At 34.4% G+C, this 20296-nt stretch overlaps 1 protein-coding gene across 2 annotated transcripts in view; it reads left to right on the forward strand.

Moving 5' to 3' along the window:
- The first annotated feature begins 3515 nt into the window (after positions 1-3515).
- The window catches only part of LOC107759405 (uncharacterized), a 20527-nt gene continuing 3746 nt past the window's right edge, over positions 3516-20296 (forward strand). Inside the window, exons 1-9 of one of the 2 annotated variants that reach the window (XM_075219519.1) lie at positions 3516-3678; positions 5308-5441; positions 5558-5675; positions 5763-5885; positions 6943-7047; positions 7596-7679; positions 7786-7901; positions 8140-8241; positions 8347-8445. In XM_075219519.1, the coding sequence (XP_075075620.1) occupies positions 5422-5441; positions 5558-5675; positions 5763-5885; positions 6943-7047; positions 7596-7679; positions 7786-7901; positions 8140-8241; positions 8347-8445 (767 nt within the window). In that variant the 5' untranslated portion in view covers positions 3516-3678; positions 5308-5421. Of the gene's footprint in view, positions 3679-5307; positions 5442-5524; positions 5676-5762; positions 5886-6942; positions 7048-7595; positions 7680-7785; positions 7902-8139; positions 8242-8346; positions 8446-20296 lie in introns of both variants that reach the window. The other variant, XM_075219520.1, reaches the window with a different exon arrangement.

Consider the following 20296-nt stretch of genomic DNA (forward strand, 5'->3'; position numbering starts at 1 on the left):
TCAAACGACCTCCGAACTCCCCAAACCAGCAGCCCCATAACCAACAGCCCTCGTCGTCGTCGTCAACTGCATCTCCTCCTCTCGACGCAGCTGCTCCTTCTGCTACGTCTAGCCATGGATGAGCTTCATCGAGCTCGAATTCGAGCTCCCATGGCTGCCCGCGTCGCCACTGCTGCTGCTGCCTACTGCTGCGCCGCTGCTGCCAGCTGCTGCCTGCGCCGCTGCTGCTCGTTGCTGCTGCTCGACGATGTTGCTGCTCGACGATATTCGTTGCTGCTGCTCGACGTTGTTGCTGCTCCATCAAGTTTAATCCGTCGAGGTCGTTGTGTGATGTTTTGAGTTCGTCAAGTTTAAAAGGAAGGTGAGTTTATCGTTGAAGGCAAGATCCGTTAGGGCGTTGGTAGTCTTGGTACGATAATCGTGTTCGGACAGAATTGTTTTCATTCAAGATCATCTTCGTTTCGATCCGGTTAGTGGATTTGAGTCTCATTTATTGTCCGTAATTTGTTTGATATTTTTCGGATCTAAAATCATTAAATGTTTGATTCTTGTTCTTGATTTTTATTTAGTTGTTTTATTTTTCTTGTTTATTTTTAGGTAGAAATTGTTAGTAATTATAATGTTTTTAGTTTTAAGTTGAAGTTCAATGAATTTTATCTTTAGTTTGTTTTATTAATTTAAAAGGATTTAATGTTAATATAAAAGAATGTTAGTTTAAATCGTTTGAATCCGTTGTTTGTTGTAGATTAAATTCGTGTTCATTTTTGTTTAAAGTTCGTTTTAATTCAGTAATTTAATGTGAAGTTATGTTTTGGTTTTTAAATTTTTTTTTTGAATCATGTATCTTTGTTATAATTTTGTTGGATTTAATTTAAAAAGATTAATTGATTATTTGAAGATTAGTGATTTGAATATGTTTATTTGTTTTGTTTAAGTTTAATTCGAAGTTTGAATAAAGCTTGTTTGTTATTGTTGTTGAATCTTTTCATTTATGTTCATACTTTTTTTGATTGATCTTGAATCCGAAATTAGTATAGTTTGATCTTCTTGTTTGTTGATTATCATTTTTGATTATTTCTTCAGTTTGCTTCATGATTTTGTTTAGTTTTAATATAGGAATTGTTGGTTGTAAAGTTGTTAGATTTTAAGTTCAAATGATTATTGAATTTAGAAATCTGAATATATTTGTTTGTTGTTGTTGTTGTTGAATCTGAAAGTAGGTTTGTTTGTTGTTAAAGATGTTGTTCAATCAAGATAATTTTAGTTGTTTCTTCGTTGTTCATCATTTAGTTTGAACTTGTTGTTGAACATTGTTAGAAATTGATCATATTGGCTATATTTTGGTTAAGATTGATTAGGTGAATTGGTTATAGCTGATGGGGGTAGTTTGGTAATTTGCAGTACGTTCAGGGTTAAAATGGTAATTGCAATAAGGTCGGAGGGGTAGTTTGGGAATTGAACATTTTGAATAATTCTTTATGTTAAGCATGGGGGACAAAATGTAATGGAGTGTGGGTGATATAATTGTTTAATATAAATGGGGGACAAGACATAATGTAGTGGAGGGAAATATGGTAATTGTTTATGTTAGGCATGTGGGACAAAATGTAATGGGTTGGATTGATATATTTGTTTAATGTAGTGGGGGATGAGTGGGAAAATAATGGGTTTGGTAGGAGAAAGTGGTGGTTTTATTAATTGATTTAAGTGTTTGGGATGAGAAATAAATGGAGGAACTTGATCAGATTTTGGGAGGGGAAGATAGAAGAAAATTTTAAGAGAGAGGAAATTCCGAAAAATACTAAGACTTTAGAAAATAAAAAAGAAAAACATTCTGGAAATTCAAAAGAAGAATAGTATACACCTGATATACAATCCAAATATTCTGATATACGGATTCAGAAATTAAGGGTTAAACACTAACTAGTCTTTCAAAATCTGAAAAGATTCCCTTTGCTTCTGTCCGTTGATTGTTGTTGGTGTTTCTGGATTTTTGTCTTGATTTTAAAATCTGCCACTAAGTTTCTCGTTGCTGGTTGTTACTGGTTGTTGGGGTTGCTGTTGTTGTATGCTACTGAGTTTTTGCTGATCTCACGTTTCTTTTGCTTCCAATATCAGGTACACAACTGACACACTGATTATTGTAAACTGAAACAGGAAGCATGAATACGAAAAATGAAGAATTGAAGTTCTAAATTTATTTTAAATTATATTCTGAATTTTATTTGTATATATAAATTATTTAGCTTACAAAAATCAGAATCATGTAGCTATTTAATATATATATATATATATATATAGTGGAACATCTGACGATAGCTTAACGGATGAACTATCTATATATATTGCCTAAAAATAAATAAATGGTGTAGTAACTCTGTCTAAGTTAAAAATCAAACGAATAGACCATTTCGGAACTTGTAAGAATATTGTTTAGTTAAATAATATTGGTTAATTCCAGCATGTAATTGGTTTAGGATTAAAATTAGATTGCTAAGTTTTTTTTAATTTGACAAACTGAGAACATGCCTAGTATAATGTAACTAGTTAGTAATACGTGAATAAGACGGCCCGGGTTTAGTTTTATGCCATACACGCTGGGCCTGGGCCCGCATTGGCAACGGACCGCCCTGCTTACATCATTTTCAGAATTTATGAATCATATCCGAAACTCAACTATAACAACTCAAGCATGTAAATAAATTAAGACCTTTTCTCTTTCATTTTGTAGAGACAATTTTAATAGAAAAATGTAGGCACTTTAGGATTATCCTGTTAAAATAAATGAGATGAGCCTCGCCCAATAAAATGCACAAATTGTGGGGCCCTCGATAAATGTTTAATTAAAATTACTTAGACTTCGGGATGAGCCGTTTAGCAAAATTCCACGGCCTTACCCAGAAATAATAATGCGATAATTTGCTTCAGGTGCGCATTTTAATAATCTTACCTTCTTAAATTCGGGTGCGCATTTATGTGACCCAAATCCAAATCTCAACGGAGTCGGAATGTATTAACAACCACGGGCGCATTGATTGTGACGTGGTTCGAAATGCATTTTCACGACGTTGTAATTCCATAAAAAATAAATAATAATAAAAGCGGTTTAAATCTAATAAAAGCACACAAGTTATAACATGCATTTAAAATCAGATATTTAGCCATTATAACAATTTAAGCGACCGTGCTAGAACCACGGGATCCGGGGGTGCCTAACACCTTCCCTCGGGTCAACAGAATTCCTTACTTAGAATTTCTGGTTCGCAGACTTCATTTGGAAAGTCGAACATTTTCCTCGAATTGAGATTCAAGATAAACCGGTGACTTGGGACACCAAAAGCCAAACCTTTCCCAAGTGGCGACTCTGAATTAAATAAATAATCTCATTTCGAATAGTGTCACTTAAATTGGAAAAAAACTCCCTCACGCATTCAACCCTTCGGGGCGGGCACGCAAAAAGGAGGTGTGACAATAATAATAATTATTATTATCTTCTTTAACAAAAAATTATTCATTTGGCAAGGGACATTATTGTAAGAAAGTAGTGATACAAATTTTCTTTCCAAGAATTTTTCAGATTTATCAATATTTGACATTTCGTCTCACAACATACCAAACATTGAAATTTGATACCCGATCTCTCATCTCTTCTCTCTGTGAAACCATTGGGGATTACCTGTACGTCTCTCAAACCCTAGCTTTTCTTCATCTGCTCTTATTTTCATGCTGCGTTTTGCATTGGAACACTGTTAATTTTGCAGCTATTTCTTATTGTAAAGTACTGATCTTAGAAATTGTAATTGAAATTTAGGGTCTTACATTTCGTAATTCAATCCCTTGTTTTAGTTCGTTCTTTTTCCAAAATATGGGCTTTTAATTTTGAGTATTGAATTTTCACATTGAATCCAATCAGCATTCTTGATGTTCTGCTCGCAATTTTAACCATTTTATTTATTGGTTAATTGGAGGGTCTAGGGTTTTTCTTTAGATAACATTTTTGAATTTCTTTTTACCTTAATTTTTTCAGACCAGTAATTCAAGTAAGATTTGTTTGCCCATTTACTAGGAAATTGAAAAAAAAAAAACATAACCTGAAGTTACAGCATTTAAGAGACACCGACTTACAGTTTTTTAACTAAAATTGAATTTTAAGAGCTGTTAAATTGGTCTCTCTTAGGCCTCATTTGTTTTTTTAAGATTAAGACGTCTGAATCTGAATATCAAGATGTGTATTAAGATTAAGACATCTGAATCTGAATACATATCTGAATATATTAAGATATGTATTAAGATCTGAATAGTAAATAATTAAGACCGTTTGATTTTTAACACCTGAATGTATAAAATTTATCTTTATTTGAAAATTAATAAACATAAAATTCAAATGAAATACTAACTAATCTAATATTCTATCAATAAAATATATAGTTTTTTAAACTATGATAGTTGTTGGTGGTGATGGCTAACGGGTGGATGCCGACTAGAGGCAGTGGTTGGTGGTAGATTTGGTTGATGATGGTGCTAGTAGCTAGTAGTGATTGGTAGTGGTGGTGATTATGATTGAGGATGGTAGTGGTGGGTGGTGATAGTTAATAATGGCGGGTGGTAGTAGTTGTGATTGAGGAAGGTGGTGGGTGGGTGGTGGTAGGTTATAATGATAGGCAGCACCGGCTGTGGTTGTTAATGGTGATGGGGTGGTTAGTTGTGGTAGTTGAGGTGGATGAGTGTTGATTGTGGGTGAGAATGATGGTGGTCTGAGTGGTGGAGATGGTCGATAATGGTGGTGGGTATGATTGACGATGATGGTGGCGTGGTGGTGATGGTGGTGGTTGAATATGGTGGTGGTGGTGGCATGATGGTAGTTGATAATGGTAGGCGGTGTCGGCAGTTAATAATGAATATGTGATAGCATCTTAATGAAATTAAGTCTCTGTTATAGATCTTAATCATACAGACCTATTCAGACCCATTAAGTGGTTGTGAAGTAAAAAAAACAAACACACTTAATGTGTGAGATCTGAATAATTAAGATTCAGACTTTAAAAACAAACATACTTAATGTCTGAGATCTGAATGATTAAGATTCAGACCTCCATTAAGTGCAAACAAATGAGGCCTTAGAGGTTTTCAGTAAATTTCCTGACTTACTGCAATTCTAAAGTTAAATAGTAAAAAGGTTTGATAGTAAGATTTGTGGAACTGTTCATCATACCATGAGGATAAAAGATTTTGTGTAGTTATGCAGAGATGTCCCGTATGGGTATCGTGAACTTGTTGCTCCCAAAGTAATATGATTTACCTTTTCAGGCATGCCAAGTTTGTTCTTTTGAAACTGGATGATGCTATATGCGTTTCTGAGGTTGCTCAAGGAATTGGTTTCTGCCTAGTGCATGACCCTTGAGTTGAGCAACTTTTATCACAATGGGAACCTCTCACCGCAGGTTTGTAGACAAAGGAATGTATTTTTCGTAATAAATCTCACCAGGTTTTAGTTGTCCATAACTCCTGGTTTTATTTCTATCAGTTAGCTTACGAAATACCCTCTTTGCTCGTTAAGGTTCACTGGGGTTTTCAAAAGATCAAACGACAGTGCCAGGCTTATTATAACAACAGTCATGGGAATGGTATTTGGATATTTCATTGGCATTTCGTTTCCTTCTGTTTCTCTAACAAAGGTATGTTAGGCCAATTTTTGGATGGTCTCTGTGGTGGAAAGTAATATGCCTTTTTTCATTCAGTATAATCTTGGAGGTCCTTTGCAGATTACTTTACCTTCGAGCATTATATCATCTCTTGATGTAGCCTTCAATGATGATCATCAGAGACATAGCGAGCGTAGTTTTCCTGAAAATCTTGGTTCAGGCAATATTCCTTTAACACCTAAGGTATTTATATTACTACAAGTCCTATAAATTCTGTTTTCCTACCTGCAGCTTCCCTACTTTGATTCAATTGTATGCTTATGAAAGATTGTTTGTTGAACGAGCTTTTAAACATAATTTTACTAATATGGTGTCAATTTGGCCAGCAAAAAAATCTATCCTTATGGAGGGATTCATCTACATTTTTAGTTAAGTTAATCAGTTGCCAAATGAAATATTTGGTGAAACAAAATAACTTAGAACACCAATAAAAAAAGGGCTCATTTTCTATTTACTCGTGTTTAAGTATATTATTAGCATTAGGTAGAGTAAGTGTCTGCTTAAAACCTTTTCTTTTTCTTCTTCTCCATTTCATGCCCGTTTTTTCTGATACATTTTTAAATGGAACATGCACATGCTAGATTTTCTGCATGCTCAAAGAAACATTAGGTATTTCATTTTTTTATCAGTAATTGGTTGATGGACAAAATGCTTACTCTGTGCAATAATATGTGACACAAATTGCTTTTTGTGAATCAACTTGGCAAACTTTGGACTGAAAATGCGCTAGTGAAATCAAAATGCAGAAATAAATAGGAGGATAAGAAATTATGTCGAAATTACTAACCAAAAAAAGAAACTATACAAAGGTACAGTTGGATGCTACCTCTTGGATCATCAAATTTGACCAAAAATATTTAAGAAAAGTTTGTCATTTATTTTTTTGACGGTCAAAGTGAATTTTGTACTGCGTTAATTGTAGTTAAAGAATAATATCATAGAATTTTGTGTGCGCTACTGAACAGTGGCACATTGTTACAATTGTATGCACTGCTCATATTTTGAAGTTGCCAAATCTGTTATATTTATTGTTTTTCAGTTGCCAAATCTGTTCTTTTTATTGTTTTGTTACAAGCTTTTCTAGTTTGGTTATTCTTGCAACTTGCAGTATAAAAAATTGCAGATATAATTGCATGATTACATGATCTTTTGTATTTAGAAAGGGTCTAAGATATATGTTGCACCCAGAGCATCATGAAGTTCGTATTCAATTACTGATTGTGTTGATTTTGTTCATTAGATATATGTTCCGACAAATCCTCGTGGTGCAGAGTCTTTACCACCAGGGATTGTGGTTTCAGAATCAGATTTCTATCTGCGAAGGTTGTGGGGTGAGCCAAGTGAGGTATGGTGCAAATAATATCTTGTGGTTATTGTATTATTCTGAGTTATCCAAAAAAACGAATGTCAGTGTAGAGTTTATGATACATACAAGTAGTCTGCCTTTCCTGAGCTGTTATTTATCATATGGTTACATGTCCGCTTCATCTGCTTCCAGCTCAGTATGGTGCAAATAATATCTTGTGGTTATTGTATTATTCTGAGTTATCCAAAAAAACGAATGTCAGTGTAGAGTTTATGATACATACAAGTAGTCTGCCTTTCCTGAGCTGTTATTTATCATATGGTTACAAGTCCGCTTCATCTGCTTCCAGCTCAGTATTATTTTACGGGACGATGAGCTGTTTTTTTTCTGATATACTTTAACTACATAATGTGAATGATTATATAATACATCATTATAGCTTGTGTCCTTCTCTGCAAAACCATTAATTGATAGGACAGCAATGTAACCAAAAAGAAATTCTCGCATTGCTTAAGATATTTGCCTTTGTGCTCTGGAGATTTGTTCCTTCTTTACGGGTAGTCTTATAAATGTGGTGGAATTTTCAGGATCTGAGGAAGAAGCCAAAGTATTTGGTGACATTTACAGTTGGTTTGGATCAAAAGAACAACATTGATGCAGCAGTTAAAAAGGTAATAAAAAGAAACCGATCCATTGAATGTGATAGTATGGAGCACTATCATTATTTCTTAGTGTATTATTATGTACACTGAATTTCATTCTATATATGTTGGTTAGTTTTCAGAGGATTTTCAAATTTTGCTTTTTCACTACGATGGTCGAACGAGTGAATGGGATCAATTTGAGTGGTCCAAACGTGCAGTTCACGTCAGTGTTAGGAAGCAGACAAAATGGTAAGGCTTTCTAGTTTATGAACAATCTTTGGGATTCGAAATCCCATAATTTGATGCAAGAATCAGAAGTAACATGCCAGAGAACTTTTACCAATTCAGGCAGCCCTTTAGCATGTATAGTACTCTTTTCTTGAATTGTGATGATAAGATGAAGGGGAAGGGTGTTCAATGGAAGTATAGACTAGTTTCTTGTTGTAGTTTCGTAATCTTTTGCTGGTCTTTATATCTCCTTTAACAGGTGGTATGCAAAGAGGTTTTTGCATCCTGATGTTGTAGCTGCCTATGATTATATATTTATCTGGGACGAAGATCTTGGAGTTGAACACTTCAATGCAGAGAAGTATGTGTTTTGCTCTGGTTTTTCAGTATCTTCTCATTCTTAAGAGAGATTTTTCTTGTCACTTTGTGTTTGCAACTAATCCAGGTCACCTGAATATGACGACAGGTATATTCAGCTAGTTAAGAAACATGGTCTAGAGATCTCTCAGCCAGGTCTTGAACCCAACAATGGCCTAACATGGCAGATGACAAAGAGGAGGGGTGAAATCAAACAATAGAGTCTTTATGACTTCTTAAATGATAATGAAAAGTTGTATCGCTTCTTCCTTTCACTTTCTTCTTAGTTACAAAGAGAATATAGATATTGAATAGTATTCTTCTTATGAGTTATGCCAAGAGAATTCAGAGAAAATACCAGCTTTTGGCTGGAAATATGATGGAGTGCAGGATGCTCTTCTCTTCTCAAAAGATAATATGTCTTTAATTAACTTTCTTTTGCAAAATAATATGAAGCTTCTACTGTGAGAATGATACCCTAAAAGAATATCTATTCGCTATTCAATCACATGATACAGTCATGTGAATTCCTGTTTCCCTCCACCAGACTTTCTGATATTATGACCTACTATTTCAATTTATACACATGTCTCCTCTACTGGTGATTTCAACTGCATTTGATTCACAAGAAGCTAGATAAAGGACTGTGTCCGTCCTTGGCAGGGTCCTGATTATTGATTTTGGAACCTAAGATTTTTTTCTTTGTATTGCAGTAACCAATAAACATGTAGTAAGGTTTGAAACTGATCTTTTGACCAGCTGTAGTTCAAGAAAGGAATCAATATACGCCTTATGAAATGGTTGGCTTCAGTACACATTAGTCTTTAACTGAAAAGATAAAACAATGTAAGTTATAATAAAGTATCACATTAAGTCTTTTTATATCCTTATGATTAAGAGAAAATACATTACTTTTTTATTATTTTTTCCGTCGTAAATATAAAATTTGCTTTTTATGGTTTTTGCAGTTTAAGTGGAGGACTTTCATGCTCTGTTAACCCAGAGTTGAAGTGGTTTCCTCTTTGCAAAACATGAAAATGATTTCTTCTTGCAAAGACTGTCAACCTCTTAGCACAATTGACAAGTAAGAAAGCAAGTTAATTTTCAATTCAAGCAGTAGAATTTATATTTCAGGTTGGTCATTCTTAAATTGTCTTTAACTCTTTTTCTGAAGTCTTTTTCCTTCTAAAATTCACAGAAATTGAGAGGCCATGTAAAATTATTGATTTACAGGCCCTATTAGGAACTCAAAAAAGATACTGATGTTGAGGAACATTTTATTGACTGTGCTAAATTAATTATAGTTTTCATTCCGGTTGAATTTATGAAGTGCTTTCTATCGTAAATCGGATATCTAGCTGCTTCTCCTTTTTTCAACCAAATGAGTTTCTAATTGGATTATTGCTGCAGTAAGTTATAAATTATTTATATGCCAAAACCAACTTATTCTTGAATAGATATCTATTTAGATTTTAATATACATGAATGTTTGCAGAGAGTAAGAAGTATACGGAGCAATTCTGTTATCTCTTTGGGATTTAGAACTTACTGAAGTTTTGGGAACAACTGATATTCCAAACTACTTTCGTGAGAAGATTTTGTTATGAATGAATAGCCGGGATGCTTTCTTCTATGCTTCAAATAATTAAAGTCATAATATTTTGATCATCTTTTCTGTTCATTGGAAGGATGTGAGCTTGTTTTTCATTTTCAGTTGAACAATGCTTTATTTTATTATTACATCTGAATAGGGTAACTCCCCGTAAAGTGTGCATCAATAAGTCTGCCATGATATCAGCTTCAATTTTATAGTTATGTTCGTTCTTGTAATTTCAAAAGTAACTCAAGTTCAGAAACTCACGTATTCTCAAATTCTTTGTTGCATTTTCTTAATTACAACTTTAATTGATTGTTTGTTATATGTCAATTAATTTATGCCTACTTTAATGTTTTTTGAATTATGTATTTTGCTAGATATAGTTTCAACATTTATATTATTGGGCCCGGGCTGGCACTGGCCATCCCTGCCTAGTATTATAATATGCTCATCCGATATTTGACTATTGAATTTATGTTTATATTTCGTATACATGTAATTATGTTTTTGTTGATAAAGTGTGTCGAACAAGTCGTGAGATTGGCTCTCTCACACGAGCAATCGCCTCTTACATTAAGAATCATGACGAGATGAGACCTATAGAACCTTGGATAATGCGAGGCTATATTTACTTGTAAAGGTCGGTCTCGACAATTAGTAGACTTAAAGAATTTTAACGTTCGATTATGACTTGCTTTGTAATCCAGATGCGAGTTTCTACAAAAAGTTGGATTTGAGGATTATTGAAGTGAGAAACTCGGGTTAGACATTTGGAGGTGTCTAGAACAAGATCTATACGGTGTTGAATAATTAAAAGAATAAGACACGCACCAATATAAGATGTGTGTTTTATACCAAGTGTGCTATTGACCAATGGGATAATGGAAGAATGCTTCTTCATTGTGTGAGATCCCAAAGAAGTTATAGTAACTTTTATTGAAATACCATTTGACCTTTTACTGTCTATTGAAGTGTTAATCAGTGTTGCTACTTTAGCATGTCACTAATAGCCATGAGCAATTCGGCAATGTAGTGCATGTCTAGAAAAGCAGTTGATTTGGAATGGAAAGATTCGAGTAGGAAGGGAAGACAACTAAAAATTTAGTCATTTAACTTGTATTTATAGGTCGACCATTAAACTTACCATGAAGGTATCAAATGTAATTATGAATACAAAGTTAAACATGAAACTGAGTTCACCTCTTTCAAGGATGAGGGATCAGATAAATAGTTACTGGAACATCAAAGGATGTCTAGGGTATTGCGAGTAATAAGATCCTCATGTTAATAGTAAATCCCTTCCGCATTTGATTGGATTTCTACATAGAGCTGTTAAACAACCTTAAAGGGTTTAAGAATATTATGACTTTTAATTCTCGCAGGCCGCACGAACTATTTGTCAGTATGAATTATGTGTATTATTTTTATGGTAGTTACTAGTTTGGATCTAGTCCACCTGTGCGAAGTGGGAGATGTTGGATATTAGGTTTGGGTCGCGGGTCGCCTATGTGGACTGACCCGATTCGTTTTAGAAGAGATTAAACTTAAGGAGGTTACTAACAGAGGTTTTATAACTCCTAAAAATTATCGCACATTATTGAGAGATGTGGGAACGTGCAGTGGTGGTTTATATCGGTAATTTTTTCCTCTATCCTCTTCTATATATTTCTCATGCAGAAGAATTTTCAAGTGTGTGAAATTTTTTTCTTCTCCCAATAAAACACACGTACAAAAGAGGGAAGACTGTAATTTGTGAAATAAACTTTGTTTCCTATTGATTCAAAGTAGATTTGGGGAAATTATATTGGAAGCAATTGCAATAATTTTCGTTGCGTAACAAGGTACACACAATTTGTTGTTCTCACTCCTTAATTTAATTAACACAAACAGCCACCAGATTCCACTAGCAAATGCGTGAAAAGGCTAAATTTCATCAGCTGAACTTACCTCGGGAGATTCACCAATCATACTCTTGTCAATTTCAAAGTACATTAAACCACCCATCAGCCCATAATTCCAATGAACAACATTCTTCCAATAAATGAGTGTGGAGCAAAGAGAAATTGTGGCTGTAAATGAGAGGAGCGCCAGCGTTGGCAAACGGTTTTCAGTTGTACCTGTAACTTTGTCGGGAGTCGTAGCACGATCTCGATGAGGATGTCATCGACGGTGACCATCGTTGACTGCCAACGCCGACGTGTTTCCCGGTGAGCCATAAGATTATAGAGTGAGAACTGGCTGTACTAGTGCCAATTTAATGCAAAGTTGTACGTAGTTCATTTTGCTCTTTCAAGAACGCATTCACTTTCGTTGTGAATTATATTTTAGTATCAAAATCACATGTAACTTAGATAACTAGTATATACGAAGTTTTATGGGTTATATCTTAAAGTATGCATAGCTCTTCAGTTACCACAACATTTTTAATGGAATCTCCACCACCCACAGGGTCACCGAACGTTCATCGGTCTTCTATTGTTTTACCAAAATAACATACGGAATTAGCACTTTCTTGTGAGCGAAATTTTCTAGAAAAAAGGGGCCTAAAATTCCGCCACCGTCTACCCCTCTCTATGTGTAAAAAAGCTTATATATTTATAACACATGTTTTAAAGGTTAAAACCCTTTTTTTTCGCCCAGAAAAGGATTTTCTTTATTTCATACTATAGGCACAGCAGATGCCACATAATTTAATTAACAAGGCTTCTTACCATAATAAATTATAAATTATTTCACTAAAATTTCGTAATTACATTCGTTATTCAATTTCGAAATTCACTCATTAAATCTTATTTAACTCACCATATTAAGATACATATACTAATCAATTAAATTAAATTAATTGATTATCTCCTTTACACTTTCGTTTAACTTATTTCATGTGTCGGATATAAAATCCATCGGTCGGGTTATTTTACACATGAAAACTTATATGCAAAATAAAGGTGTATTATCAATCCGTAAATCGAGAATGAATATCCATCAACTAATTATTACTTCACCACCAATGTCCACTATTATTATCCAATTTATCAGGTATGTTGACCCACGAAAGGATCTAACTTATTAATAAATCAAAATAATAATAATAATAATAATAATAATAATAATAATAATAATAATAATACACAGCTAATAATAATAATTATTATACCAAGATTAAGGATATAAGTACATTTAATGGCTAGAGAATTTATTTTATTAAGTTAATATAAAATACTTATCTCTACATGATCCATTCAATACATAAAAATGTACTAGCACAAGAAGTCGGAATTAAACCATTCTCATATCAAGATAAATTATATTCAATCTTGTACTGCAATCGTTCATGGTTTGTCCAATTCCATCATTAGATTGTGAACTGAAACTTTATACTTATAAGAACTAATGATTTAATCTTTTGAGTATAAGCTAAACTATATACACTAAATTATTAACTATATAAGCAAAGACACATACTAAAATATAATCTATTTAAAACTTTATTAAAATTGAATAATTATTCATAATAAATACTCTATCCAAATCAAACTCATGATTAATAGTATATATTCTAACACGTTGTCGCAATCTTTAATTCGACATGAATTACTACGGAGTAAATCTCTTTTATCGAAAATAGTTTTTAATTTGCGACACTTTGTAGGATTGTTGTCATTGTTAGATTAGAAAGTCGGTGACTTCATACTCATGACCTTTAATCGGGTTTGTCAAATGCTGAAAATGAAATTACTACAATAACATACTTAAGAATCCGAGTTAAAAGTTTATGAGAAAATTTAATTTATCCATGTTAAGCACTTAATTAGTCCATAATTCGTTTTCTCTCTTCTTCTTTTTTTTAATACTTTTTTCAAATCTTAGGATCAATGACTATAAAGTTATCATTCCTGGTTGTCCTAGGAAAGTAGACAAGCAAATTTTTGGGGCCACCATGTTGGGGGCATTATCAAACTATACACATGTTGGTGTTACAGAGTACATATCAAAAGAGGACCCACATTAATAATTAAAATAACGTTATGTTTGAATTCGAAATTTAAAGTTATCTTCACTTTATTAAAGTTTTGATCTAATCAAGATAAAAGAGGCAAAAATCAAATTCAACAATGGAAAGAGAGGATCTAACTTAAATTGAAGCTTGAAAGGATTTTTGTGTTGATTGCTATTGCTTTTAATTACATTTCCTCGCAATTCTTGCATTATTTGGGAAGAGCATTATGTTAAATATATTGCGTGAATTTTAGGTATCCGTTATAAATAGAATTCTATTTATGGTGAATGCCTATATTTAGAGAGATTTTAGAGATTATTACTTGGTGGCTAAGTCACTATTTTCCTATAAATAGAGAATTTTATTCCATTGTAATTCATCCCAAATCAATAAGAATTCCCTCTCCCTACTTTTCTCTGCAATACTCTTCTTCTTCTTTTATTGTTTTATAACACGTTATCAGCATGAAACTCTAACCTATTGAGTAGAAGCTTTGGGATTGAGCATAATGATTGTCAATTGTTCCATGAACTTCCTTCATGATTAAATTTAGGATTTAAGGTAAGTATTTTACTTTTCTCTTTCAAATTCTTAACATTCTATAATTTGATTTTAAATACAAGCAAAGACGATAAATTGTGATTGTAACTCTAATGGAGTTTGAAAGAAATTATAACCACCCAAAGTGGTAAAATTTCTATGCCTTGCCATGATCAAATTCATGTATGATTGTGGGCAAAGAATTAAAAATCCGTCCCATTGAATTTGCTACATTCTCATTCCCTTAAGAGAATGTGATAGCAGTATGTAATAAGTCTGAAAGAAGACAAAATTATTACTATGAATGTATCAATGAATGTGGACGTGGTAGTAGACGAAATTATAATCGTCATTATTGTGACAATGAGAACAATAAGGATTCTCAAAAGAATCCTTCACTATGTGAAAGTAATATTTGTCATCGATTTGACATGAGATTTTGTAAAGCACATATAGATGATTATGGTCCATTCATGATGTGAATGTGACAACATGTGATTTATGAATACATATTCATTCTTGGAAAAATATGAGTGTGCTAGTGGTATATACCACACTCACCTCTAGATGGAGGTTTGAGAGGAAATAAGAAAATAATGTTATTATTATGGCATAAATGGTCACTGGTCACGCCAAAATATTTTGGCAATGTGATTATTTAAAGACAAGGTAATGCAAGAAACAGATCTTGCATATAATTTTGACCATAACCATAATGGTATAACTTTCTCTTTAAAAGAGATATTCACCATATGGATGTTGATGAATATGTGGTAACACCAAATTAATTGAGAGCTTTGGAAGAGCCAATTATTATTATTTTGAAGGAATACAATTGATTGTCATGTCAATTTATTGTGTTGTAGTAAGTCTCAAAGAAACTTATTCAGTTTCCAAAGTATACGTGAAAGCGATCGATTATATTGAGACTATAAATAAAGGAAAGATTTAATATCTTCTATTACAACAACTTGTAGCGGGGTAATATATATGTGAGGAGCTACCCGCTTTATTCTCCAATTTGTACTACATAAATAAAAGAATGCAACAATAAAGTAGAAGTTTATTGATATAAAAACTCATATCATAATAAACTTGAAGTTTATTGATAATTGCACGCGTCATGGTGTAAACCTGAAGTTTATCAATTTTGATAATTTATCCAGTTGGCATAATTGATTTAGCCATGATGTGCAAAAATAAAAGAGAATTCACATGGGTAAATATTAAAGAACTAGAAAGTTCTTTACGAATTCTCTTATATTGCATGTTCTCATTAATTAAATTGACCAACTAAAATTGGGATTGAATCCCATGAATGCTGGAAATATCAAAGGTGAATATGGGCATATTCACCTGCCATGTATACCACATAAGATGCATCTATGAGATGGTTACATGTATAATTATTATTAACTCGCAACTGGTTGTTGGGGTTGTTGTTGTTGTATGCTACTGAGTTTTTGCTGATCTCACGTTTCTTTTGCTTCCAATATCAGGTACACAACTGACACGCTGATTATTGTAAACTGAAACAGGAAGCATGAATACGAAAAATGAAGAATTGAAGTTCTAAATTTATTTTAAATTATATTCTGAATTTTATTTGTATATATAAATTATTTAGCTTACAAAAATCAGAATCATGTAGCTATTTAATATATATATATATATATATATAGTGGAACATCTTAATATATATATATATATATATATAGTGGAACATCTGACGATAGCTTAACGGATGAACTATCTATATATATTGCCTAAAAATAAATAAATGGTGTAGTAACTCCGTCTAAGTTAAAAATCAAACGAATAGACCATTTCGGAACTTGTAAGAATATTGTTTAATTAAATAATATTGGTTAATTCCAGCATGTAATTGGTTTAGGATTAAAATTAGATTGCTAAGTTTTTTTTAATTTGACAAACTGAGAACATGCCTAGTATAATGTAACTAGTTAGTAATACGTGAATAAGACGGTCCAGGTTTAGTTTTATGCCATACACGTTGGGCCTGGGCCCGCATTGGCAACGGACCGCCCTGCTTACATCATTTTCAGAATTTATGAATCATATCCGAAACTCAACTATAACAACTCAAGCATGTAAATAAATTAAGACCTTTTCTCTTTCATTTTGTAGAGACAATTTTAATAGAAAAATGTAGGCACTTTAGGATTATCCTGTTAAAATAAATGAGATGAGTCTCGCCCAATAAAATGCACAAATTGTGGGGCCCTCGATAAATGTTTAATTAAAATTACTTAGACTTCGGGATGAGCCGTTTAGCAAAATTCCACGGCCTTACCCAGAAATAATAATGCGATAATTGCTTCAGGTGCGCATTTTAATAATCTTACCTTCTTAAATTCGGGTGCGCATTTATGTGACCCAAATCCAAATCTCAACGGAGTCGGAATGTATTAACAACCACGGGCGCATTGATTGTGACGTGGTTCGAAATGCATTTTCACGACGTTGTAATTCCATAATAAATAAATAATAATAAAAGCGGTTTAAATCTAATAAAAGCACACAAGTTATAACATGTATTTAAAATTAGATATTTAGCCATTATAACAATTTAAGCGACCGTGCTAGAACCACGGGATCCGGGGGTGTCTAACACCTTCCCTCGGGTCAACAGAATTCCTTACTTAGAATTTCTGGTTCGCAGACTTCATTTGGAAAGTCGAACATTTTCCTCGAATTGGGATTCAAGATAAACCGGTGACTTGGGACACCAAAAGCCAAACCTTTCCCAAGTGGCGACTCTGAATTAAATAAATAATCCCATTTCGAATATTGTCACTTAAATTGGAAAAAAACTCCCTCACGCATTCAACCCTTCGTGGCGGGCACACAAAAAGGAGGTGTGACAGCTCTGACGACTCTGCTGGGGAACGAACCCAGAACCACTGGTTTAGGGTTCAAGAATTCGAGCTTAGAATAATTATTATATTTGGCTTTATTATCTGATCTTTATTACATGTTTTGGCATAACGTGCTAAATGTTGTATTTTACCGCTTTGATATTATCTGAACTGTATATAAATTGTGCTGAAACCCTTCTCTTCTTACCTCCGGGGAGAAGCTCGCTGGTCGAGACTCCCCATTCTGTTAGTGTCAATACCTGAAATAAGAAAGAGGCCGGACAAGTTACAAAGCCGGACGATCTCGCGGGTCCCCGGTACGTAGCCCCCTCCTCGACTCGAGTTGTCCGCTCGGGTACACAGTCTAGAACATATACCCAGGTTATAAACCTAGTATAACGAAACCTCATGTCGGATCCCTAGTAGGAACGCTTATTTGCATCATGTTGCATTTGACGTAGGGGACTCAACACAGGGGTTGGGTCCGTCTAGGACAGACAACCTGAAATGAAAAGACCATCCTGCTGCATCCCGTTTGTTGGCGCATTTATTTTCTTCAGATCTGCGTGCTGACCGGTTTCTAAAAAAAATCAAAAAAAGGGAAAGAGAAAAATAGCAGCATAGGGAGATAATTACTTATTTTGGAAAAGATAAAACCAATGTCCAAGTAGTGTCAAAACCTCACCGGAATTTTCTAAAAAAAAAATAAAACAAAATGAAAACAAAATTTGTCTTTTAGTTTGATTTATATATATATAAAAAATTCCTTTTAATCACTTTCAAAATCCAAAAACGGGTATTTATTTAAAAGTAAAAAAAGGGGAAAAAATTCAAAACTCAAAAAAAAAATATATTGTTCCATTTGTAGTATCTCTTTAAAATATTTTCGAAATTTAAAAAAAAAGGTGAAAAGAAGTTTAAAATTCATAAATATTTCCTTAAAAAAATAAAACAAAATAAAAATAAAAAATAAAAAAAAACAAAATATTAAAAAAAAATCCAGAAAAATACTTTTTCTCCTTTCCTTTAAAAGATTGTAGTTAGAAGGGGTTTAGTTTATTTTTACTCTACGCCTGATCGGCCCGAACTACGCCGGTTTGATTTTCGCAGGGTGCGAGATACGTAGGCAACCCTCATCGGGTCCAACCTCCTCTTTTCAAAATAGCCAAAATGTTAGAATTTTAATTTCGTCATGAATGAGTCGGGTGATGTCGTTTCGTCAAGGATAGCCGAATGTTCCCCAAAGGGACGCTGGAAGGCTAACTTTGCACAAACGGCCATTATTGGTCATTTTTATTTTTTTTGACCAAATTGCCCAACGGCCTCAGAATCCTCGTCCCTGAGGCTCTGTGAGGCCATGTTCCCCATGTTGTTCTCATTACTACTAAAGAGTCATAAATAAATCAAGTGATTGTTTTGTCAAAAATAGCCAAATGTTCCCGCAGGGGACGGCGGAAGGTTGATTTTGCATAAAACGGCCACTTTCGGTCGTCTTTTAGAGTTTTTGATCGATTGACCCTCACAGCCTTAAGATCTTCATCCCCGAAGTGCTGAAAGGCCGTGTTCGAAAATCTGATCTTCTTTTTTAGAAAGAATATAGTCAAAATATTTTTGAGTCAAGTCATTTTTGCTTAAAGTCACCTTAATAAATGTGCAGGATGAGCACAATGCAAAATGAGCACTTTTCGATAATGACTAAAATCCCTGTCAATTTACGGCTATGGTGGAATGATCTAGATGCTGAAGAAATATCTGAAAGGTCTCACGGGTTTACTGGAAATCCAGCCTCGGGGAGATATCATAAGAGCTTTGGTCACTTACTGGGACCCAGCGCACAATGTTTTCCACTTCTCCGATTTTGAACTCACCCCAACTCTGGAGGAAATGGCTGGGTACATCGGAAATGCTGAACTTCCATTAAGGCAAAGATACCTGGTCGCCCCAAGAGTTGTCACGGTGCATCGATTTCTAGACTCACTAAAAATACCCAGGACGGTCCACAACCCAGATTTGGCCGCCGGTTTTTGTAATCCATGCTTCATATACGACAGGTATGGTCATGTAGGAGGATTCAACAATCCGATTAACAAGCTATGCAACAAAGGTAGTCATCAGAAGTGGGATAAGCACAGACGGGTGGCTTTCATGATAACATTTTTGGGCCTTCTGGTATTTCCGAGGAAAGATGGGAATATTGATCTGAAAATATCCGGGGTCGTCAGTACTTTACTCACTCAAAATGACAGTACTCTCGCGCCTATGGTGGTATCCGATATCTTTCGAGCTCTCACAGCCTGCAAAGCCGGGGGGAATTTCTTCGAAGGTTGTAACTTGCTGCTACAAATATGGATGACTGAACATCTCTGCCATCGTTCCGAACTTTTGAGCCATGGTTCCTCGGAGAAGACTTGCATAGAAGAGTTTTACATGAGAACCAAAGAGATCAGTCTACCCAAAGTAGTTATGGCATGGACTTCATTCTTTCAAGCTCTTACTGCCAGCCAAATACAGTGGACACTCGGATGGTTGCCTGTTGATGAGGTCATGTATATGCCAGCAACTAGAACTCATTTCCTACTGATGAGACTTAAAAGCATTCAACCTTACGCGCCCTGCCGAGTTTTGAGACAACTCGGAAGATACCAGATAGTACCACACGAGGAAGATCTTAGTGCTCAAACAATTGAGATAAGCCCTGACGGACAATTTCCTGAAGCAAAAATCCGCCAGATCTGGAATGAATGTCAATATTTGAAAGCAGATACTTGTGTGCAGGATCGTGCCAAAAGTGAAATGGCGCCAGGTTACCTTGCATGGTACAGAAGAGAACTCGAACACGAAAGGCCGGCTAAAAGACCCCACATCCTGAATTTCGCCGAGTCATCGCAAAAGCAGTGGGATTGGTTGGCAAAAGAAAGAGGCTATCGTACCGAAATCAGCAAGTTGAAGCAACAAGTGGAAGGTCTGAAATATGAGCACAACGTGCAAGTTGCTACCGATCTGGGAGAAAAGAACAGGTTGGCTCAGGAAAACGAGATGCTCAGGG

This window comes from Nicotiana tabacum, chromosome 8 (genome assembly GCF_000715075.1).
Source record: "Nicotiana tabacum cultivar K326 chromosome 8, ASM71507v2, whole genome shotgun sequence".
Taxonomy (NCBI): domain Eukaryota; kingdom Viridiplantae; phylum Streptophyta; class Magnoliopsida; order Solanales; family Solanaceae; genus Nicotiana; species Nicotiana tabacum.